This window comes from Ornithorhynchus anatinus, chromosome 1 (genome assembly GCF_004115215.2).
Source record: "Ornithorhynchus anatinus isolate Pmale09 chromosome 1, mOrnAna1.pri.v4, whole genome shotgun sequence".
Taxonomy (NCBI): Eukaryota; Metazoa; Chordata; class Mammalia; order Monotremata; family Ornithorhynchidae; genus Ornithorhynchus; species Ornithorhynchus anatinus.
In genome coordinates this window covers 11,332,279-11,357,878 of record NC_041728.1, presented here as the reverse complement: position 1 = coordinate 11,357,878, position 25,600 = coordinate 11,332,279, and the positions used below count along the sequence as shown (strand labels likewise).

Genomic DNA, 25,600 nt, shown 5'->3' with positions numbered 1-25,600 from the left:
AGAGGTTGGAGGCAATGAGATCGATACGGTAGTCTAGTAGCTGTGATATGACCAGAGCTTGGAATCATCTTGTACCAAGATGGTAGCTGTTCGGGTGAAGGGAAGAGTGGATCCAGAAAATGTTGAAAAGGAAGAACTGGCAGGCTTGAGCAGTAGTTAGAGAATTGAAGGGGAAATTAATAATGCCATGGTTGTGTGCTTCAAAATTAGGAGGTGAAGGAGTAGATTTAGGAGGCAGGAGTAGTAGTTAGGTTTTAATAATAATAATAATGTTGGTATTTGTTAAGCGCTTACTATGTGCCGAGCACTGTTCTAAGCGCTGGGGTAGACACAGGGGAATCAGGATGTCCCACGTGGGGCTCACACTCTTAATCCCCATTTTACAGATGAGGTAACTGAGGCACAGAGAAGTTAAGTGACTTGCCCACAGTCACACAGCTGACAAGTGGCAGAGCTGGGATTCGAACTCATGACCTCTGACTCCAAAGCCCGGGCTCTTTCCACTGAGCTACGCTGCTCCTCAAGGTTAAGGTATGTGCTAGTGAGGGAAGTAAAGGAAGAGGAGATGTGGGACTGCAAGTGAGATGAGAGATTAGGACTAGAGAGATCCCGTTGGAAGGCTAGTTGAAGGTGTTAACTGAAGCTCTGTGAGCAATGAGGTGCGGGGGGAGGAGAAGAGGGAGATAAAGAGACACACTGTAAACTTGTTGTGGGCAGGGAACATGTCTATCAACTCTTATACTGCACTCCCAAGCACTTAGTACAGTGGTCTGCTCAAAGTATAGAGTCAATAAATGATTGATCAAGATGGAGCGAGTGACCGAGCAAGCACCTTGTTAAGTATCCACAGTTAAGGATGAAAGGAGGAAAAGGAGACAGTAAATGAAACGGAGGAGTCAGAGATGTAGCAGGACAGATCGATACCAGCAGATGCATGAGCTGATAAGGAAGAATTGCCAGGACTCGCTTGGTGATTAAATCACTTCTCACATGCAATCAAAGATAAAAACCATAGATGGCAAACTGAGGGAGGATAGTGGTGGGGAAAGTTAGGAGGAGACTGGAGATTCAGATTTCAGTCAAGTGCTTAGAGGAGGTAGCTGAACTATGAGCAGATGAATTCACCAAACTAATGGGTAGAGATATGAAAGATACAGTCTAAAAAAGCATGTTTAAAAAAGTGTCTTTTTTTGTAAGTGTGATGTATATACATTGAGCATACCACCTGAAAATGTAAACTCTTAAAGGTTAGGGACAATGTAACAACCGTATGTTCTGAATCGGTCCCATCACACTGGAGGGGCTAGACATGCTCAACACTGTGCTTTCTATTCCACATGCAGTTTTCTTTGCTATCCTAAATTTTTCTGGGAGTTGACTACTATTACAGTTAGGTGTGTGTTTTTTTTTTTTTTAAAAAAAAGTAAGATTTCAAGCTTAATCTTTTTAAACAGATAATAGCTTGCTTTTGGTCTACAGTAGGTAGATTAAGAATATCTCGGGTTTTTTTGTCCCCTATTGGACTAGCACTGTTTGAAGTCGATGCCTCATTTTCTGAAGTAAATCCAGCCTCCAGTTACTGGAATATGAATGCAGAAAGGAACACTATTGCTACCAGTAACTTTAAAGGGAACAGTCTGTACTTCACGCATAATTAAAGCAGATCTTCTCAAATCTTCATTTTGACATCCAGAGACATTTTTAGTCACTGATTCTTATCAATTCACCTTATTTCCTCCCCACCCCCCAACTTGTGCCTCCTATAATGAGGGCCTCAGGGAGGGAAAGCAGGAGGAAAAGCAAGGACTCTCAAGGGCTGTGTCAAATAGAGAGAGCCTGTGGACAAGGAGGCAGGTACATCAATGGACGTCCCCAAAAATAGTTACTGAATTTTTTTTTGCTTTTCCTTCTGTCGATTTCAGACAGGGTCTTCATGGTGTCTTTACTCCTTAAGTTTTAGAAAAATTCAAACTAATTAAAATCTGCGTCAGAGATCTTACGTCCCCATGAAGTTTAAAAATCGTGATTAAAATGCCAAATGGAATACAAGGAACAGGAGAACTTTACCAAAGGAGAAACAAGGATGCCTGAAATGAATTTGTGTTAATAAGGTCACTCATAATCGCTGGTTTGGGGACGTAATGAAAATGGTATAATAAAGTCAGAGTTGTTATTAATGTATGAGTCTGATCGACCGCATGATTAAAACAGTAAATCTCTCCTTTGCTATTAGAAAGTTGCCAACTAGAGCAAGGAATTTCTAATCTTCAGAGTTTGAGGACCCTTATTTTCCTACTGTTCCACTCTGTTACCTTAAACAAATGTTTCCTGGCTACTAGTATTTAAATCACTGTTTAAATGCCACACAGTTTTTTTTGGCAATTTATAACCTAGTGTAGTTGGATATTGTTTACCCACTTGGAAAATCTAGACTAACTCCTGATGTACATCTCCTCCACCATTTGTCTGCCATGTGACCTTGAACAATTCACCCAATTCTTCTGTTTCTCTTTCTTCTTCTGTAAATTGGGAATTAAATATCGGTTCTCTCCATTCAGATTGTGAACCCTTTGTGGGACAGTGATTATGTCTGATCTGACTATTGTATCTACCCTGGCACTTTAGCACATAAGCACATATACACTTCCATTAACCTAGTCAGAGTACCACCCCTGTGCGCGTGTGCTTGCTCGCTCTCTTTCTCCAGTGAAGCCTTCCATATCCTGGGTGAATAAATCAGAATTAGAACTCAGGGGCAGGAAAACAGAGGTGGGCAAAGAGTCATCACTTTAAGAGGGTGAGCCTTAAGCTGCTAGGGCAAATCAAACGAACACAGGAAGCATCACCTTGGAGCCATCTCCTGCAATGGTGTATTTGTTTCTGTAGTTATTCACAGGAAAGGAAATCCCATCAATGATACTGATACTTCATACAGTGCTGGCTTCAGTGTTGTCTTTGGCCATTTGAGCACTTTGGATGGTTAACTGTGGAAACCCTTCAGTCCCTGAGAGACATTTCCTTTGTTTAAAACTTGGATTTTTCCCAAGTTTGTCCATCTACACTTGTTCCTGCCTGACTACGGGAAAGGCCAGATCACTTATTCTTGGAAAGGATGAAAAGGAATCAGTGTAATTCCTATTCTTGAAAAAAGTACAGGATTGCTTCACCCATAGCCCGTTCTCCTTAGGGAAGACGCCTAATCTAAAGAAATGGTAAAACACAGGAAGTGGCTCTCTGTTTCTAAATCTGCTCCTCAGTTCAGGAAAGAAGATATAATTGTTCCTTGGGTAAAAAATAGATACCTCTCAACCAAACCCTAGAGTCCAGGGGAGAGTCGTAGATGTTTCTGGCACTGTGCTTATCCCTCTCAACCCCATAGCAGCTGGTAGAGCACTACTGGCCTACTCAGTGTTGGGAGAAGGGAAGAACGGCAGGGACAAAGTAGATTAAAAAAAAAAAGATGAGAGATGCACTCATCTATATCCTTTTCTCCATTCCCCCCGAAACAGTGGGAAACCCTGCCTTTGGGCTTGCTCAGATGTGCAGAATTTCAAACACCAAAGATCAGGCAGTACAAACTCAATCGCTTTTCACAAAACACATGATCACACATCACCCTAAATGCCTGTATCTGGGTTGACCATTGTCTAGGTTGAGCAGTAATCTTAGCCAGCAAATCCTTTTGATGCAGAACAGATTTTATATCCCTTACCAAGTAGATTAAGTTAGTTCAACACTCAACATTTTCTAATTGTGCCACAAAATGGGAATACTAATAATAATGATTTTTTAGAGGCAAAAAGAGGCACAGAGAAATGAACTGCCCAAGGGCACCCAGAAGGAAGGTTGGGAGACCAGGACTAGAACTCAGGTCATCTGACTCCCAAAGCCTGTGCTCTTTCTGCAAGCCCATACTGATTTTCAAGGGAAGAAAGTTTGCTCTAGTTGGCCAGCTCTACTTTGCTTTCTAGAACACGACCAGGTGGACATGAATTTGGCTTTGTACCTCCCTCAACCCCTTGTCTTTACCCAGGTTCCAGGCAGAGACTTTAGAAGGGGTAGAAGAGGAAGGGATGTGAAAGGAATTGGCTTTGAAGATTTCACCCAAAGGAAAATGATCAATACTTTAGGGATAACTTGGAGGGACAGGATGGAGAAAGGAAGGCAGAATGCATTGAGTGAGCTTTCAGAAGGCTTGTTCCTGGAACCAGTTCCTGGATGGAAGGACTCAAGCTCAAGCAGTTATCCTATCCTGCCTTGATCATTGTATCAGCCTCCTTGCTGACCTCCCTGTCTTCTGTCTCTCCCCACTCTAATCCATATGCCATTTTGCTGCTCAAATCATTTTCCTTCAAAAACATTCAGACCATGTTTCCCCATTTCTCAAGAAACTCTAGTAGTTTCCCCATCCATCTCTGCAAACAAGAACTCCTCACCATTGGCTTTCAAGCACTTAATCACCTTGCCCTCTCACCTACCTCACCTTGCTACTCTTCTACTACAATCCAGTCCACATGCTTCCTTCCTCTAATTCTCATCTTCTCAATGAACCTCGATCTTGTCTTTAATGCCACCGACCTCTCGCCCACATCCTACCTCTGGCCTAGAATGCTCTCCCTCCTCATATCAGACAGAAAATTGCTCTCCCCCACTTCAAATCCTTATTGAAAGCACAGCTCCTCCCAGAAGCCTTCCCTGACTAAGCCCTCCTCTTCTATTCCCTTCTGAGCCATTCTTACTTGCTCCTTCATTCACTCAATCGATTTGAGCACTTACCCTGTGCAGAGCCCTGTATTAAGTGCTTGGGAAACTACAATACACAACAAAGACACAATCCCTATCCACAATGAGCTCACAATCATCATCCTTCTTCCCACCTCCACAGTAAATATGTATAAAACTGTATATATCTAATTTATTTTTATTAATGTCTCTTCCTCTCTAGCCTGAGCTCGTTTTGGGCAGGAATGAGCCTCGTTACATTGTACTTTCCCAAATGCTAAGTGCAGTGATTTGTACACAGTAAGCACTCAATAAATATACTCAATAAATATGAATGAAGCCTGCACCCATGAAATTTGCAGAGGATACCTACTAAATTAGGTGGGAATGGTCACCATTTGTATGAATGAGTAGATTTCAGTGACACTAGAAGACTGGAAATAAAATTACTTTTGCAGAAACAGGATGCAATTTACCAGAACAAGTGCAAGAGAGAGCATTTGGGGATGGGAAATCAGCGGGCCGACAAGGGGCAGAAATCACAGTTAGGAGCCAGCAACCTATTGTCAGTTCTGACAGTCAGCAGGTTTCAAAGGAGTATGTGACATAACAGCTGAAGAGTCATCCTTATGCTAAAATCTATTAGTCTAAAACTTCAGAATTCAGTTTTAAGCTTTGGTACTAGGTCTGGTTTAAACAGGAATAAAGAGTAACTTTGAAGGGTTCCAAAAATAAAGGGGTGGAAATCAGGTCCTGTGAGGAAAAGGTGAAGTTGTGGTTGTTTATCCTAGAGAAGAGAATAACATCTCTCCCTGCAATCCCTTTCTCTGCCTCTTACCTGGAATGCCTTAACCCTTTAGATCCAGCTCTCACCTTCTAACCCCTTCTTTAACAAAAAACAAAAAAAAAAAAACTAAACTCCAAGAGGTATTCCCTAATTAAACTCTCATGTCCTCACCCTATTTCTTCCCCTATAGCCCATTCAGCCCTTCCATGTCCCTCTAGTCTGTAAGCTCCTTGTGGACAGGAAACATGTCCACCAACTGTTGCATTATACTCTCAAGCACTTAGGACAGTGCTCTGCACATGGGAAGCACTCAAATACCATTGATTGACTTAATCCCTTGGGTATTCTCCTTGGTTTAGCTGTGTTCAAATCCTTAAACTATGTTGCTTCTCCCTGCCTGTCTCCCCTGCTTGTCAACTCTGAGAGCAGGAATCGGGTCTACTATTGTAAAGATGAGGATGATGATGGTATTTGTTAAGCACTTACTATGTGCCAAGCACTGTTAAGATCCAAACACTAGTGTCCTGCACAAAGTAAGCACTCAAATATGATTGAAAAGAATGGATCTTCAAAGAGTTTTATGGCTTCAAATGAACCTGTCAAAGAGGAAATGGGCTTGAGTTGCAGTAAGAGAAAGTATGGGCCCAAGGAAGAGCTTTTTGATTATCAGGAGCTAAACTACAGGATGAGGGGGTGACTTACCTAAACCTAGAGATCAGTCTATCTTCTGCACAAATTAAATCGCCAATGTAGAGGCGAGTTGAGGGGGGAAGATGGGTGGGAGAGAAGAGAGTGAAAGGAAGTTGCCTGAATGGTCTCCCCTATGAAAGATCATAGGTAAGTTGTGGAGACAGGATTAGAACCCAGGTCCTCTGACTCATAAGCCCACGCTGCACCTCATGGCCTTGCTGCTTCTCAAATATCTACAGAGCAATGACGATAGGTTTCTGACGCCTGTCTTCCTAGTACTTGCATCTGGCCAGCTAGTTTCCCCATTCCCAAATATTCTCATTTGTCCTGGTGAAGCACATCCTGTTCTGGCAAAGTCACTTTCCCCTTATCTTTCAGTGTCACTGAATTCTCCTGGACCCCATAAATAGTGACCATTCCCTCCTAATTAAGTAGGTATTCTCAAATTTGAGTGTTTGTGTGCAGAGCACTGCGCTAAGCATTTGGGAGAGTACAGTATAACAGTTGTTAGGCAAGTTCCCTGCCCACAAGCAGCTCACAGTCTAGAAGACAGTTTAGACCAATAGAACATCTAACATATAATAGTTGGAACCAGAGTGTCTACCTAGTGTTCTGCACAGAGTAAGCACTTAATACTATCACTACTACTAATGGATTGGACATGTGTCACCCACCTTTATGCTCCGTGTTGTTGTGAAGTCATCAACAAGTCAACACTCACTGACAGACTGGGGTCTGGCAGTCTATCAAGTACTGCAGATGTATTTCTTTCCCAGCTTTGAAGGAGAGCAAATTGAAGGAAAATATCTTTCCAAAGTCAGTGGCAGTTAGGAATACTGGACCATCTCAATCACCCATCAGGATTCCTTCCCTTCACTAAATCTCTGCCCAGTACAGTTTCAGGAAACAAAAGCAGTGCAATCTCCTTCTGGCCTCTGTCTATTTCTCACTTATGATTAAGGTTTTATTTGCTAAAGGTTATAAAGCAATTCCTGCTGCTTTTGAAGATCTGAGTAAACATGAACTTTAAAGGGAATCTATCATTGAGATCTTCTGAAACTTTGCCAGTTTTGTAATAATCTCTGGAAGCAAACAGAGTCAAAGTCACAATGGAGGGATGAAGTTTAAACAACTTCAGTTTGTACTGTTTCATCATCAGTCATATTTGAGTGCTTTCATTTACTGTGTGCAGAGCACTGTACTAACCGCTTGGAAGGGTACAACAGAGTTGTTTGACACATTACTTGCCCATAAGAAAGGCACTGTCAACTAGTGGATAGACCATGGGCTTGGTAGTCCCAGCGCCGCCACTCGTCTGCTGTGTGACCTTGGGCAAGTCACTTCAATTCTCTGTGCCTAAGTTACCTCATTGTAAATTGGGGGCTTAAGACTGAGTCCCACAACTGATTAGCTTGTAACTACCCCAATGCTTAGTAGAGTGTCTGGCACATAGTAAGCTCTTAAATATAATTTTAAAAACACAGTTTACAGGGTTTCCTCCTCCATCCTCCTTCAGAGATGCCCAGAAGTTTTTAAAAAATAGTATTTGAGGACCTACTCTGTGCTGAGCACTGAACTTCAGAGGGTAAGAGTTCAGGCCAGGTCTCTCCCAAGAGGCCTTTCCAGACTGAGCTCCCTTTCTCCCTCTACTCCCTCTACCACTTTCCTTCACCTCATCGCAGCTAAACCCTCTTTTCCCTCCATTTCCCTCTGCTCCTCCTCCTCTCCCTTCCCATCCCCTCAGCACTGTACTCATCTGCTCAACTGTATATATTTTCATTACCCTATTTATTTTGTTAATTAAATGTACATCACCTTGATCCTATTTATTTGCTATTGTTTTAATGAAATGTTCATCCCCTCGATTCTATTTATTGCTATTGTTCTTGTCTGTCCGTCTCCCCCGATTAGACTGTAAGACCGTCAAAGGGCAGGGACTGTATCTGTTACCGATTTGTACATTCCAAGCACTTAGTACAGTACAGCACAGCACATAGTAAGCGCTCAATACTATTGAATGAATGAACTAGGAGAAAGTGACCCAATCCATACTCATAACGAACTCACAGTCTAGTAGAGGAGATACATGAAAAGAAAGTGCTCAAAAAGGAGGGTATTTGAAATCATACACACAAAAATGTAGTGGAAAGAGTGCAAAAGTGCTACTATGGTAGGAGAGTGCTGAAAGGATATGATCTGGTGAGAAGGATAATTGGAGAAAATCTTATGGAGTAGATGGGATTTCAGAAGGATTTTGAAGACTAGGAGAGCACTGGGAGAGAGGATTTGAAGTGAGAAGGCAGGAGGATCGGACTGAACGAGGACTCAGAGGTAAGAGAATCAAATGAGGCTCAGTGAGAAAGTGAGTGTGGGAAGAATGGAGAGTGAGAGCTGGGATGTTAACTGGAGAGCAAAGTAAGAGAGCAGAAAACTAATGGAATACCGGAGCTCTGCTCAAGAGTTTGACGTGAATATAAATGGGTAGCTATCGAAGGTTTGTGTATGGAACAATGTTTTGGGAAGATGATCTTCACCCCCACAGCACTTAAGTACATATCTGTATCTGTAAAGAAATGGTGTGGCCTAGTGGAGAAAGCATGGGCCTGGGAGTCAGAAGTATCAGGGTTCTATCCCTGGTTCTGCCACTTGTCTGCTGTCTAACCTTGGTCCGGTCACTTAACTCTCACTTTACAGATGAGGTAACTGAGACCCAGAGAAATGGAGTCTGTAAACCCCATGTGGGACAGGGACTATAACCAGCCTGATTTGCTTGTATCCACCTCAATGCTTAGTACAGTGCCTGGCACACAGTAAGCGCTTACATACCTCCATTATTATATCTGTGGTTTATTTATATTAATCCCCTTCTAGACCGCACGCTTGCTGCGGGCAAGGAACACATCTGCGAACTTTGTTAGAGTGTACTCTTCCAACCATTTAGTACAGTGCTCTGCACACAGTAAATGATCGATAAATATGATTGATGATCCAAGCATCAGTGTGAAGAGACTGGAAAAAGGAGATAGATACAGTAATCAAGCAAAGATATGATTAAGTGCCTGGATCATAGAGGTAGCTGTTTGGATGATGGTATTTATTAAGCACTTACTATGTGCCAGGTACTATACTAGACCCTTGGTGAATACAAGCAAATCAGGTTGGACACTGAACCCCACGTGGGACAGTGACTGAGTCTCAATCCCCATTTTACAGGTGAGATAACAGGCACAGAAGTGAAGTGACTTGTCCAAGGTCACACAGCAGACATGGGTTCTAATCCCAGGTCTGCCCATGACCTGACTATCAGGTCCGTGTTCTATCCACTACACCATGCTGCTTTTCATGGCACGGAGAGCCATGAGATGGAGAGCAAAGGGCAGACCCACTAAGTGGTAGAAGAAAAACTCAGGATTATCTCCATGCTGAACTCATGCTTGTAAGCTACTCTGTGCCTCTCTCATAGAGAATTAAGTGTGCTCAATGATATTTATCAAGTGCCTGTTTGCTCAGTGATATTTACTGAATGTCTGGATTCAGCACTTCAGAGAAAACAGTCAAGATAATAACAACAACAATGGCATTTGTTAAGTGCTTACTATGTGCAAAGCACTGTCCTAAGCGCTGGGGAGGATACAAGGTGATCAGGTTGTCCCACGTGGGGCTCACAGTTTTAATCCTCATTTTACAGATGAGGGAACTGAGGCACAGAGAAGTTAAGTGACTTGCCCAAAGTCACAGCTGACAAACGACAGAGCCGGAATTTGAATCCATGACCTCTGATTCCCAAGCCAGGATTCTCTCCTCTGAGCCACGCTGCTTCTCATAGTCATCTCCTCCAGAAATTTACAACCTAACAGACTTTACAACCTTTCTGAAAAGCCATTACAGTGCCCTGCACACAGTAAGTGCTTAATAAATACAAATGAATGAATTCATAACAAAAAAGAGATGAAATATTTTGTTTTCCTAATTCTAAAGAGGCATGGAGAAGGTCACCTAGCAGACAAGGGGCAGAGGTGGGATTAGAACCTTGATGCCCAGAACTGCACTTTTTCCAAAGGGCACCTTCTTCCGGACATGAAACTAGTTATGAGCATCAGTGCTTAGGTAATGGGTCCATAGGATGTCCACATAAGGGCACATTCTCTAGACTGTAGGTCGTTGTGGACAGAGAATGCATCTGTTTATTATTTTGTATTCTCCCAAATGCTTAGTATAGTGCTCTTTACACAGAAAGCGTTCAATACGACTGACTGACTGGGTCTCTCTCTCACACAAAGAGGAGACAAGACCTTTTCGTCAGTGAGTCTTGAATTTTTTATAAAGGGAAAAAAATACAAAAATATTTAAATAGCAACCTCTTTCTAAACAGTTAATGTAAATCACACTTCGGTAAAATTACCTCAAATGTTTGCCTTTACAGTGGGAGTTGTGACCTCGTAAATAAAGAATATGGCAACATATTTATTAGGATGCCTACTGCAAGGAGCCAGTTTAGGTATAGATAGCTATTTCAAGCATTTACTCACTCATGATATAGTAATTTGTTAATTTTGGGTAACAATGAAATTAGTCAACATCTAAAGACTGTAAGCTCATCTCTAGCCTGTAAACTCGTCATGGTCAGGGAATGTGTCCCTGATTCTGGTATATTGTAGTCGCCCAAGCTCTTAGTACATAGTACCGCACAGAGTAAACACTTCATTGATTCATCAAAGAATTCTATATTCCTAAGACTCTAAAATGTATCAAGGTCTTGAAAGGGTGAGGGGAAAAAAAATCATTATGAAACCAAGGGGTTAAATCAGTAAACTGGTCAACCTGAAAGGGATTAGCTAGATGGTTTTGGGTTTAAAAAAAAAAATGTAAATACCACCACAATTATCTTTCCAAGTTATTTCAAGTCAATATGCATCTGAAGCCACAATCTACTGAACAGTGATCATTTCTTCACCCAAACTAGCTTCTCTGTCCAATTTTCAAAGTCTCTAGCCAATATCCAACAGTCTCCAATAGCTACTGGGGAAGTGTGCTGACTACCAAATAGATTTAACCACATTTCAAACCCAAACAGGTCCATTAGATGATATAAACATGCTTTTCTGTTTTAGAAAATAATATGAAAGAGGTGGGCTTTCCCTACCATCCTACAGGGGGGACAAAAGACAACCAAACATTAGATGAAAATATTTCCTATCTCTATGTTACACTATTACCTAAGATCAGTTAGTAAAAAGTTCAAGGAAGATTTTTAATATAAGGAGAAAATGTTACTTGCTTTTCTGGATTGAGTTGGATATTTGAGCCAACACACACACACACACATTTCCCTGAAAAATATCTGAATTTTCAAAGGTGAGTTAGCCTTTCAGAGAAAAGTACACAACCTCAAGACGTAGGCAGCTTATGAACTGAATTCCCATTAACTTGAAAATCTAAAAAAGGGGGGGCAAAAAATCACTCAGCTAACAATCCCAAGAAGAATGCCTTATATTTCTGAAACATGGTAGAATGGCTAGACAATCAATATTAATGAAATAGGATTAAACCAAATGAGAGACTTACCTTATTATAAATAAAAGGCAAATTGCATGCACTTCTCAGCCTGTAGCTATCTAGCATAGTGGAACAGAAAGGAACAAAACATCTTTCACTTCAACAAGAGAGCTGCATATCCAAGCTAGGTTTGAGTCGACCACTTGCAAGCAAAACTGTTTGCCTCCAACTGACAGCAACAGCCTTTTCAGCGCTATCACTTGCTGTTCCGAACTGCAGCTTAAATGTAAGAGGAAGCCGTGATGTTTAAATATTGCTTTGCAGATCTAAAGGATATGACTCAACCACCGAGAACGGCCCATTCCCCTCCTCCCGAAATTGTCATTTTCAATAGTAAACTAAATTTTGGGTACGGTGTTGAATGTTGAGATGGTTTATGACCTGAGATCATACATTTGTTAATATCCACGGCTCAAAAAGGAGACTCTGCAACTAACTCAGAGCATTTGATTTTTCTAAGCTATAAATTGCCAGTCTGACCACGATAAGACAAAGTGAAAAACACTGAAGATGCTGAGCTTGCATAAAGGAAAAAACTGAATTAAAATTCAACCAGGAGGCATCTTTGCATGACATATCAATTCTTAGATTGGAAAGAGTAAGTAGCTTTAGGTATTTTTCTTGTAGAAAACATCTTCTGGGCTTCACCACAAAACAGGGATTGATTTTCATCTACCTCTGGATTTTATCTACATTAATCATTTCTGCAGAAGTGGTCCCAGGAGGACATAGGGTAGATGTGAAACTATCTACGATTCCTCTCCCCTCCCTTTAGCTCCAAGGTTATTTTAAACGTGATCACATTGCATTCAGACACAGAAGGGAACCTAGATTCTCCTCAGAGGGCAGGTGCTAGATAAACAATCATTAGCATTATATTGGAGAAACAAAACTTTCCCTAGATTATCTCCATGGGTACAAGCCAAATGATAAGAAGTCATAGTAGTTATATTGAGTGCTTAATGTGTGCAGAGCACTGTATTAAGAGCTTGGGATGGTACAATATAAAAGACATCTTCCCTGCTCCCAGCAAGCTTACAATCTAGAGGGAGAGACAGACTAATATAACAGTTATGTTCATATGTACTGTGGGCTGGGGGGAGTTGTGTAAAAGTGAGCAATACTGAGAAAATCATGCTTACCAATGCCACTGAGCCAAGCCAACAAGCAACTGAAAAGCAGTTAAGGACATAGATAAAACAGTTATTCCCCCCCCCCCCACATTGATACTTCACACAAAAACATTAAAAAATCATGAAAAGTTAAAGATGCTCTGAATATCTCTTTCTCTTTCAAGTGATCTACAAGAGCACAATAAAATTCATTGTTTCTATCTGGTTGGCATGGTTGAAATTGAACGATAAAAATAGAAATAATAATTGTGGTATTTAAGTGCTTACTATGTGCCAGGTACTATATTAAGTGCTGGGGTGGATTCAAGCTAATCAGGTTCTACATGGGGCTAACAGTCAATCTCCATTTTACAGATAAGGAAACTGAGGCCCAGAGAAGTGAAGTGATTTGTCCAAGGTCACACAGAAGACTAGCAAAGTCAGGATTAGAACCCAGGTCCTTTTGACTCCCAGGCCCATGGCCTCTCCACTAGTTCGTTCTCAGCACGAACTAGGAACACCAACCAACTGAAGAGTTCAAATCTGGCACCACTGAGCCAGCCAGGTCAAATGAATTGTGGAAAAAATTCACTGCAAAGAAAATGCCTCTTCATGCAAGGGCACCCACATGTTTTGGATAGAAAGCTGTTGGGGAATTAGGGAAAATTCTTTCAACAACATATGCCAGTCTGGATATAGCAAGGTGTGGTGTTCAAAGAAACAGTCATTAATAAGAGGAAGAGGAGGAAGAGGAGTACATAACAGAATTGCTCATGCAAAGCCATCTGGCACAGAGTAAATCTCCTTATGTACCACACTGCTTGGCACCTTGAGTGCCAAAAACTATCCAGTGATAGTATTTGAGTGCTCACTGTGGGCAGGTGGAGCATACTTTACCAAGTGCTCAGGACAGTAGAGTCAGTAGACAAAAAAATCCCCTCCCTCAAGGAGTTTACAGCCTTTACAGGGGATATCCTAGAAGCCACACAAAGTTCACAGCATCTATGACAAAAATCCCAAAGCAGCAACCCTGCTCTTCTTTGAAAAGCCCAGGAAAATCTGTTGCGGGAGAGGGTCGGGGGGGGGGGCAGGGTTGCTAAAAGGAGAGAATCCTGGGAAGGATTATAAAAGAAGAAGAGGAGAGATGGATTTTTCTCTCTGTAGTTGCCTGTGCCCTTAGACGGGTTGAACAATCAAATTGATTGAGAGCTTCAAGGAAGGAAGCTATTACTGTTATAGTGAGAGACAGGGGTGTACAGCAGATAGAGATTTGTTCCCCCCGCCTCAAATAAACTAAGAGAACCAACCTGATTCTTTCACCTCCTAGGGATTTCAGAATGATAGAGCACAGATCCTAGTAAGGCCTATTTAAACATCACGCACATCCCCTTCTCAGAGAGTATGACAATATGCGTGCCCTGGTTATAATTTCTTCCAGAACCTTAAGTCTGTGGGATCACGTGAAACAACCCTCACAGCACGATGCAGAGTCCTGTATATGGACTCGTGTCATCATACTGGTCCCCAAGGCTCAGGACCACGTCAAACCCAGTTCTAGCCGAGTTGGGAAACCTTGATTTGAGGCTCCCTGAAACTTCCCTTTTGAGAGCTTTGTCAAGCTAAAATATTGTGACACCGTTGTCAAGGCGCTGCCATGAATGTGCACTTCTTGGACTGTAAGTTCTAAGCATAAGGGCAATCACTCATATTTATTTAGTGCTTACTGTTTGCAGATTATACTAAGCGCTTGGGAGAGTACAATATAAAACTAAACACCCATTCCCTGCCCACAGTGAGCTTACAGTCTATAGGGGAAGATAGTGTATGGAGCAGTGTACTTCTAGACTAAGCCTGGAGGGGGTAGGGATTGCCTCTCTTGTTGAATTGTACTTTCCAAGGACTTAGTACAGTGCTCTGCACACAGTAAGAGCTCAATAAATATGACTGAGTTGAATGAATGAGCACTGTAATAATAATAATAATGTTATTTGTTAAGTGCTTACTATGTGCCAAGCAGTGTTTTAAGCACTGGGGTAGATACAGGGTAAACACAGGTTGTCCCACGTGAGGCTCACAGTCTTCATCCCCATTTTACAGATGAGGTAACTGAGGCACCGTGAACTTAAGTGACCTGCCCAGAGCACACAGTTGGTAGACACTCTCTGCCCACAATGAGCTTAAGGGTAGAGATCATGTCTACTTTACTGTACTCTCCTAAATGCTGAGTACAGTGCCTGTACACAGAAAGTGTTCAGGATTATTGTTTGAATGAGGGCTAGTAGTGCTTCCATAGGGCTGCAGGAACTGGAACTACAGGGCCTCAAGATCTTCACCTTCTCTGCTTCAGAGAAGCAGCATGGCTTAGTGGAAAAAGCATGGGCTTGGGAGTCAGGGGTTGTGGATTCTAATCCCAGCTTCTCCACTTGTCAGCTGGGTGACTTTGGGCAAGTCACAACTTCTCTGTGCTTTAGTTACCTCACCTGTAAAATGGGGATGAAGATTGTGAGCCCCATGTGGGACAATCTGATTACTTTGTATCTGAGCTTAGAATAGTATTTGGCACACAGTAAGCTCTTAAATACCATCACCATTATTATTCACCGGATGTAAAGTCATCAGGTCATCACCTCCTTCAGGCATCCCAGCTCTGCCACTTATCAGCTATGCGACTGGGGGCAAGTCACTTCACTTCTCTGTGCCTCAGTTTCCTCATCTGTAAAATGGGGATGAAGACTGTGAACCTCAAGTGGGACAACTTGATTACCCTATATTTACCCCAGCGCTTAGAACAGTGCTCTGCACATAGTAAGCACTTAAATACCAACATTATTAGTATCTCAACTGGAGATCAGGTAAGCCCAACCCCTACCCTTGCCTACCTAATCCACTTCCTTCCCCTACCACTATGCCTCTGAGGGACCTTCCTGATCCATTGAGAAGCATCATTCATTCATTCATTCAATAGTATTTATTGAGCACTTACTATGTGCAGAGCACTGTACTAAACGCTTGGAATGTACAATTCAGCAACAGAGAGAGACAATCCCTGCCCATTGACGGGCTTACAGTCTAATCGGGGGAGACAGACAAAAACAATAGCAATAAATAGAATCAAGGGGATGTACATCTCATTAACAAAATAGGGTAAGGGCCTGGGCTTAAGACAGAGCTGGATCCCAGCTCTGCCACTCATCTGAGTGACCTTGAGCAATCACTTGACTTCTGTGCCTAGTTACCTTCTCTGTAAAATGGGGGTTAAGACGAGGCTCAAGTGGGCCACGGACTGTGTCCCCCACCGGATTAGCTTGATTCTACTCTAGTGCTTAGAACAGTGCCTGGCACATGGTAAGCATATAAATGATATTAAAAAAATAAATAAAAAATCACCTGGAAGCATCATGACAAACTTACTTCCAGGGAAGAAGCCCTGATCTAGCAACCCAACCTAGTTCTCGTGAAAATACGGTCTGGGAAGGGCAGTGCCCCCTTGTGGTGATGTCTGTGGTGGCCTCGTGTTGGTTTTATTATGTATTAAACCTGATTCAGATATTAAGAGTTGAGGATGGGCCACAAAGAGCCAGTTCTTTCAGGTCCTACAACAGCTCAGCATTATGGTTGGTTCACTGGCTCTGAGTCCACATCATGAAAAACCTAGACAAAATGGACAGGGAGAGACTAAAAAAGAGCCATCACATTTTCCTAGGCTTAATCACCATGGCCACAATCCCGTCAGTCAATAGTCTTTATTGAAGGCTTTCTGTGTGCAGAACCCTGCATTAAGTGCTTGGAAGAGTACAGTACAGAGTTGGACATATTCCCTGCCCACAACAAGCTTTCATTCTAGAGGGGGAGATGTTTCTGGTCTCCACTGCCCCCCCCGCAAAAAAAAAGGCAAAAAAAAAGAGAGGTTTGCCTTCGAAAGGGAGGACAACTTGGATCTGACTGTCAAAATGTGTTGGGTGTCCAAGTCCTAGAACTAAAGATAAACCCCACTCTCTCAGGCCCATTAGAACCACCATATACTTGCCCCATCAACAAATAAAGATTCCCCTCCTCTTTGGGCAGAAGAGACAGTTGGTTTTGTTAAGCCAGTCCACTAGGCACAGTTTCTGGAGGAAAGCTTTAAGAGTTAATACCAGAATACAGATATGCTGAGGATTAGAAAATCTAAAGCTCTACTGTGTTGTACCCAGTACAGTATGCTGCACACAGGAAATAGTCACTGGTATTTAATTCTGGGTGCAGAGCCCTGTACTAGTAGGGGCTTGGGAGTCAGAGGTCATGGGTTCGAATCCCAGCTCTGCCACTAGTCAGCTGCATGACAGACACAGAGAAGTTAAGTGACTTGCCCAGTTACCTCATTTGTAAAATGGGGATTAAGACTGTGAGCCTCATGTGGGACAACCTGATTACCCTGTAACTACCCAGCGGTTGGAACGGTACTCTGTGCATAGTAAGCACTTAAGTACCAACATTATTATTATTACTGAAAGCTGAGAAACCCACCTATGCATTCTGCTATACACCAGCCCACAGACTCCCATCAGTTTCCCAATTTCTCTGCCATCTACCCACTGGCTTCTTCCCCACCATTCACTTGTTCGGTCTTTCCTCTTTTCTGAATCTTTCCTCCCCTTTTCAATTTCTTTGACCTGTTTTCCTACTGCCTGGTAGTTTCTCCTTTGCATTTTTCACCCTTGTCTTTATATTGGCTTTTTTTTTTTTAATTATGCCCACCCCATTCCTCTTCTGCCCTATCCTCTTTCTACTCCCCTCTCTGGCCCACCTCTTCTTAAATGGCCCCTTTCCCATCCACTCTCCACCCTCTTGGGCTTTTCCTCTGATCTCAGCTGTAGAACTGCTGTAGTATTAGACACGCCCTGGGTTTCTGCAGACTTTACTCCCTGGACCAACGATTTATTAGGACTGATTAAACCAGCATGTGAGTCCCAAGGTAACTTCAACTTTGGCATAATTATTTACTAAATACTTACCCTGTACCAAACATTAAGTAGATACTATGTGATCATATCAAAACAGAACCTGCCTCACATGGGGCTCAGTCTAAAGAGAAAAGAACAGGTCTTCATACATTAGAATTTATTACTATGCGCAGAGCACTGTACTAAGCGCTTGGAATGTACAATTGGGCAACGGATAGATACAGTCCCTGCCCAACAACGGGCTCACAGTATAAATGGGCAAGACAGACAACAAAACAAGTAGTCAGGCATCAGTGCCATCAGGATAAATAGAATCACAGATATATATACATCTTTAACAAAATAAGTAGAGAAATAATATATACAAATATGCACAAGTGCTGTGGGGAGGGGAAGGGGGAAGAGAAGAGGGCGGTAGTAGGGGGAATGGGGAGCGGAGGAGGAGCAGAGACATTGGCAACAGACAAGTAAAGTTATTTGCCCAAGGTCACACAGCAAGTAGACTGTACTCCCATGCATTTAGCACAGTGCTCTGCACACAATAACCGCTCAATAAGTGCCACTTATTACGAAGTGGTGGAGCAGGGATGAGAACCCCAGTTTCCTGACTCCTAGGCCTGCAGTCTTCCCACTAGGACATGCATCTTCTCAGGTGACCTGCCCCTAACAGAAGCAGCGTGGCGCAGTGGAAAGAGCACGGGCTTTGGAGTCAGGGCTCATGAGTTTGAATCCCAGCTCTGCCACTTGTCAGCTGTGTGACTGTGGGCAAGTCACTTAACCTCTCTGTGCCTCAGTTACCTCATCTGTAAAATGGGGATTAAGACTGTGAGCCCCACGTGGGACAACCTGATTCCCTTGTGTCTACCCCAGCGCTTAGAACAGTGCTCGGCACATAGTAAGCGCTTAACAAATACCAACATTATTAATATTCCTCCATTAGCTGTTCCCCACTGCCTCTGCTCCTTTCAGAGGAAAAAAAAAGCTTTAATGAAGTACCGATTGATAGTTCTTGAGAGGTCAGGCAAATAGAAATGTTAGATGAAGAGATTTTAATTGAACATTATTTTTTTTTTTTTTAGTGGTTTATGCCAGGAGTTGTCCTCAGTATCTCACCCTGAACAAAAGAGAGGAATGAGTATTCTCTGATGATTGTTATTCTGGAGTGGGGCAGGGGAGGTCCTCAGAAGAGAACAGAATTTGATACTTAATGTAGCTTCTGAAGGAGACCAGAAAACCCACCACCATTTCTGGAGTTGTGAACTGCAGTGTCTTGGGAAAATTCCATAGGAGTGTTGACAATAGACTTTGAATCAGTTTCAAAGACAATCACTTTACCTTAGGAAAAAAAAAGTCAATTTAACTTGAGGAAAATGCCCTGAACTAAAGAAACTGATTAGACAGCCTCCTACCTTGAGCTAAACTTTTCTTTAAAATTAAAAAGGTATTTGCAGATACATGACATGCATACACTTTCCAAAGAGTGTCTTTAAATTCCTCTGGAAGGGAAGTTAAGTGAAATAGAGTGCTCTGACTCACTGGCAGAATGAGTGAATCCTTATTTGTGCAATTTATCTCCAGGGTTTCCCTACCTCTGAATCATTCTGGTACCCACAGCTTCCTCAGCCAATTGTCACTTATCCAGGCCTCACCCTCACCTCCCATCCAGCAATAGTCACCCGCCTGTTACAGCCTGTGACTTCCTCCACTCTCTTCTTCAGCCCAGAACCCCACCACCAACCTACTACCCAGTCCCTCCCTAATAATAATAATAATGGTAGATAAGCACTTAATTTATGCCAAGCACTAAACACTAGGGTAGACACAAGGTAAGCAGGTGATAGTCTCAGCCCAAATTGGCTCACAGTTTAATATTGGTATTTGTTGAGTATTGACTGTGTGCCAAACGTTGTAATAAGGGCTGGGGTGGATACAAAAATAATCAGGTTGGACATAATCCCTGTCCCACATGAGGCTCACAGACTAAAGGGCAGAGAGGGAACAGGGATTTAATCCCTATTTTACAGTTGAGGAAACTGAGGCCCAGAGAAGTGATTTACCCAAGATCACGTGGCAGGTAAGTGGCAACGCTGGGATGAGACCAAGGCCTGTGCTAATTTCACTAAGCCATCCTGCTCCCTCCTTCCCCTCAAAAGAACCGAGACCCCCAAGCTGAGGTTTCAAGCAGCCACAGGCAAAAGGCTTTACAGAATGAGGGGACCAGGGAATGGCGAAGATAGAGAAACTGTCCTAGCAGCAGCACGAACCCCCTACCTAACCCGCATTCACCTTCCCACACGGCCCCTCCCGCATTCATCCAAATCAACTGCTTGTCCCCAAAGCTCTGCCCTGCTTGCTACCAAAGCCTTTACTAGAGTGAGCTGCTTCACAGTTCTTTCATAACTGGAATTCTCATTGTGGGACTCTAAGAGGAAATTGAAGGTAATTTAATAAAGGATAAGCAGTCATGTACTTGGAATTTAATAAGTGGGAGGCTTTGTCCTAAGTGATCAGTCAACTCCTCCCACGGGCACCAAATTCAGGGAGAAGGATCCTTCTTGGTAGGCTGAAACTTGTTGGCTATAAAGTTGGTTTTCATTCCTAAAGGGTTGATACAAAGGCCCTGTCCCCTAGGCAGAAGTGAGTAAATGTCACTTGGCCTGGACTTTGACTGGGATGAGTGCTTTATGTTAGGAGAATGTGGAATTATGGCTTATTACATATAGTTAGGGTCAGCAACTTCTCAACTGATAAGCCACATCTCAAAATCCATACAAATCTGGTTAGAAGGAAAGTTCCTTGGATGAGAGTAGAAAGATTATACCCAGCTTCTGAATTTCTCCATAAACCCATTTTCCTCCAACTCTAATTGCAGCTTCATTTCCCTGTTTATGGCTTCCTTGAGATGCTTCCCAGATCTGTTACATTATATTGGATTCTTCTTGCACCTTCTCATAACATTTGCAGAGTAGAGTAGCCCTATCTAGTTGAAAAAGCAGAGATCTGGAAATGAGGGCATCTGGGTTTTAATATTTGCTCTGCCATGTCCTTGCTGGGTGATCTTAGGTAAATCACTCTCTGCCTCAGCTTCCTCAGCTGTGAAATAGGGATTAAAAAAACCTGTTTTCCCTTCCATGTGGAACATAAGTCACATCTCTGCCACGAGGCCTTTGACTAGCCCTCATTTCCTTTTCTCCCATTCCTTCATCACCCTTGTAGCTTTAATTCTCCCCACGGTACTTATGTACATAACTGTAATTTCTTTATATTAATGCCTGCCTCCATCTAAGCTCCTTGTAGGTAGCAAATGCATCTACCAACTCTTACACTTTACACTCCAAGCACTTAGAACAAAATCAGATTGGAAAGTTCCTGTCAATCGTATTTGAGCACTTGCTGTGTGCAGATCACTGTACTATTTACCCCAGCACTTAAGTACTACAATTAAAGGTGCATTATTTAAAAATATTTGACCTTTGTTACAGAAATTAGGTACTGGTTTAGGTGAATCAGAGTAGTAAGAAAAAGGTGGGAAGAAAAAAGGATAGAATATAGTAAATTTGTTTTGCAGTGGGCAAAATCAGTTTGTACTTGCCCTTAGGACTCATTCTCCTCTTTATACTGTAAGCTCCTTTTGGTCAGGGAATGCATCTACCCATCCTTTTACGGTACTCTCTCAAGCACTTCTATGGCACCCTGCACACAGTAAGTGCTCAATAAATATGATTGATCTGATTCCTAAACACAAGTGCCCAATCTAATGTACTGGTCCTTTGCTGTCCTTGGTAGAATGTTTGATAAGATATTTTCCCCGCAATCTGATTTAAAGGGCCCCTAGATCCAGATCTTTACAAACACACACACACACACACATACACATTAAGTCTCTGGTGCAGACGAGAGCATTCATTCTACTAAAGGGGAGAAAAACAGTCACTCCCTGGCATTTGAGTAGTTACTATGTGCAGAACATGGCACTAAACTGCATTTATTAAGCAGTAGCTACTAACTTCAGGGGTAGATTTAGAGTTTTGAGATCAGATGCACTTTCCTGTCATACGTGGGCTCAATTTAATTTATCCTGATTTTACAGAGGAGGAAAAGGAGGCCCAAAGAGGGTAAGGTGGCTCGCCCAAGGTCACACAGTTGACCACTGGTAGCCTCAAACCTGGGTCTCCTGGCTCCCAGGACTGTGCTCTGTCCACTAGGCAGAAGGAGTTTGGGCAGGAAAGAACTCAATTCTTCTGGCAACACTTTGTATCTATAGGTTAGTCAACCATCTTCAAAAGGCTACATTATCTGAGACTCACAAGAAGGCTGAGGGTATCTGATTCAACTCAGTCTTCTAGAATCAGTTTCAGCAACATTGTTTCCCCTTTCCATCCCGAAACCCCCAAGAAAGGTGATCTTTGCTAAAGGGTAAAGCATATATAAACACTGGCAAGAAGCTAAATGGGTAAAATGCTGTTTACTCGAGAACTCAAGAAATTAAGACAAATTACTGCCTAGTGGATAGAGCACGGGCCTGCAAGTCAGGAGGACTTGGGTTCTAATTCCTGACTCTGCCCCATGTCTGCTGTTGACTTGGGAAAGTCACTTCACTTCTCTGTGCCTCAGTTCCCTCATCTGTAAAATGGGGATTAAGACTGTCAGTCCCATGTGGGACAGGGACTGTGCCCAACCCAATTTGCTTGTATCTACCCCAGTGTTTAGTTCAGTGCTTGGCACAAAGTGCTTAATAGTGCTATTATAATTAATGAAGGCTTTCAGCATCTCTAGTAAATAAGGTCTAAGCTCCAAGCATGAAGGCCAAGTAACTTTAAGAAGCTGGAGACATTTCTTCACAAAGAGAGGAATTTGTCATTTGGTCTGTAGAAAATTAAAACAAGTGTGAGTGTGCATGTGTTGGTTGGACAGAGAGAAATAAATACTGTTTGACCTGAACTTTAAACATTCCACTCCAGGGAAGACAGTGACATCACCGGGAAGGAAACAGCTGCTGCTCTCATCCAAAGACATCAGCAAGACCTAAAGAATACAGGACTAGGAAGGTAGAAGACCTGTTTTCAAATTCCACTTCTGTCACTTGCCTGCTACATGACCTTGAGCATGTCACTTCACTTCTCTGTGCCTCAATTTCCTTGTCTATAAGATGAGGATTTAATACTTGCTCTCCCTTCCCCTGAGAGCCCCATATAGGCCAGGAACTGGGACAGATGTGATTGCACTGTACCTCAGTCCTTAATGCAGTGCTTGTCAAATAGTACGGACTTAAATACAATGAAGAGAAGGAGCCTGGAAATTAGATCAGGCAAGAGACCTTCACTTTCATTTCTTGGAGTATCAAGCAATTGTATTTACTGAGCACTTACTATGTACAGAGTACCTTTCTAAGCACTTGGGAGGCATAATACAACAAAATAGACATGCACCTGACCCAAAATAAGCATCTAGGGAAGCAGATAGCTCCCTGGAGCTTGATGAGGACCAACAGCTATTTCCTAGGCCCTTACTGTCACTGCCCTTTGCAGTCCTGCCCCGCTGCCCCTTCCCTCTGCAGCTCTCCCTTTCCCATCCTTCTCAACACAGATCACATCACATCTCTGGTCCCATGATCTGGGGGAGCACTGATGAGCCTGTCAGACTTGGGAGGAGTGCTATAAAAAAAAGTGGCTTTCAGCACCCAGATAATTTGCATAAGAATACCTTAAAAATTAAAAATTCAGTTTCAACACAGAATCACGTTTCAAAAAAAAAAGTCTAAGACTTCAGGAGAAACTTCTGGATACAGATGGTATCCACCTAGTTCAGATTTGCAATTGGCACTGCACAAGCTCTGTCCAAAAAGGTACTAGCCTGTTACCTAGAAGAGTTATGTTGCCAGGAAGATAAGTTAGCAGTGCAGTCAATTAAGATCTTGAGCCAAACCGAGGGATGCAAACATCGATTGACTGACTCCAAAAAGAAAAAACAACAACAACAAAAACTACAATCTTGGGCTTGACCTAGAATACCTGCTTCTGCACAGTTCAAGATGTGCACTCACCTGGAAAGAAACACATATATGAGAAGGTTCAAACTGGAGCAGAATCTTAGAGTCCTTCCTGAGGAGGATTTGGTAAAGAGGATGTAAGCTCCTTGTGGGCAGGGAATGCATCATTGTACTCTCCACACAGTAAGTGCTAGTAAATATGATTAATTATGGTGGTGATGGGTTTGGGGGTCAACGGGTGGGGAAAAGAGTTGGGAACAGCATGGTCTAGTGGAAAGAGCATAGACCTGGGTTCTAATCCTGGCTCTACTATCTGCTGGTGATCACTGACAAGTCACAAACTTCTCTGCACCTTGGTTTCTTCATCTGTAAAATGGTGATTCAATACTTATTTTCCCTCCTACCTATACTGTAAGCTCTACGTAAGTGTGGTGTCAGACCCCTTTCCTGCCCAACACGTGCTTAGAAAACTGCCCCAGATTTTAGTAGGAAGGTTGGCACAAAGTACTTATTGCCACAATTATAAGAGATCTGACCCAGGGATCATCAAGTGCTTAGTACAGTGCTCTGCACATACTAAGCACTCAATAAATACTATTAAATCAGAACAAGAATTTTTTTTTGTCCAATCAAAACTTTTCCAGCATCCACTTGTCAGTTTCCCTCTTGTTCAATGTTCTTTGAATACTGAGAAGTGGTCAGCACTCTCCCCACAGAACTTGTATAGACTTAGAGAGGTAAATCACTTTTTAGTTCTCTCTTTCTCCTGTTAACATGTCCCAAGATTAATAGGAAACCATGCTGCTGACAAATTCTACACATGACCGAGTAGGGTATTTCTTTTATAGCTGAGCTTAACCTCATCCTCCAAAGCTTTGTCTTAATGATCAATCTTGCTTTATGTAACTGCTTTCCCAGTTAAACCAAATTATGTAGAAATATAATCTGAGGTTTAGCAATCTTGCCCTTTTGGCCATGAGTTGTTCTGGGGAACCTGACTGTATCATGGAATTGAGTGAAAGCCAGAATCTAAGTTATCCAGATATTTTAACAAGACTTTTTAAAAAAAAAATAGTTCAGTGCCTGGCACATAGTAAGTACTTAAGTACTAAGTGCTTATCTTATGCTGTCAAGTCATCTCTGACCCATAGCGACGCTATGGACACATCTTTCCCAAAATGCCTCACCTCCAACTGCAACTGTTCTGATAATGTATTCATAGTACTAAGAGCACGGGCCTGCAAGTCAGGAGGACTTGAGTTCTAATCCTGACTCTGCCCCATGTCTGCTGTTGACTTGGGAAAGTCACTTCACTTCTCTGTGCCTCAGTTCCCTCATCTGTAAAATGGGGATTAAGACTGTCAGTCCCATGTGGGACAGGGACTGTGCCCAACCCAATTTGCTTGTATCTACCCCAGTGTTTAGTTCAGTGCTTGGCACAAACTGCTTAATAGTGCTATTATAATTAAAGTTTTCAGCATCTCTAGTAAATAAGGTCTAAGCTCCAGGCATGAAGGCCAAGTAACTTTAAGAAGCTGGAGACATTTCTTCACAAAGAGAGGAATTAGTCATTTGGTCTGTAGAAAATTAAAACAAGTGTGAATGTGCATATGTTGGTTGGACAGAGAGAAATACTGTTTGACCTGAACTTTAAACATTCCACTTCCCTGGAATGGAAGAGTAAAAGTTAATCAGGTTGGACACTGTCATGTCCCACTTGGGGCTCCCAGTATTAATCCCTGTTTTACAGATGAGATAACTGAAGCCCAGAGGAGTGAAGTGACTTGCTCAAGTTCACACA

General features: G+C 42.4%; 1 protein-coding gene across 8 annotated transcripts in view; it reads right to left on the bottom strand.

Annotated features, from left to right (window-relative positions):
• MCTP1 (multiple C2 and transmembrane domain containing 1) overlaps positions 1-25,600 on the bottom strand; it is a 381,506-nt gene that overhangs the window by 286,788 nt on the left and 69,118 nt on the right. The window contains exon 1 of one of the 8 annotated variants that reach the window (XM_029071440.2): positions 11,765-11,952. The exons of the other annotated variants lie outside the window; for them this stretch is intronic. Within the exon in view, the coding sequence (XP_028927273.1) occupies positions 11,765-11,821 (57 nt within the window). The 5' untranslated portion in view covers positions 11,822-11,952. Of the gene's footprint in view, positions 1-11,764; positions 11,953-25,600 lie in introns of those variants that run through there. 8 annotated transcript variants of the gene reach the window in all.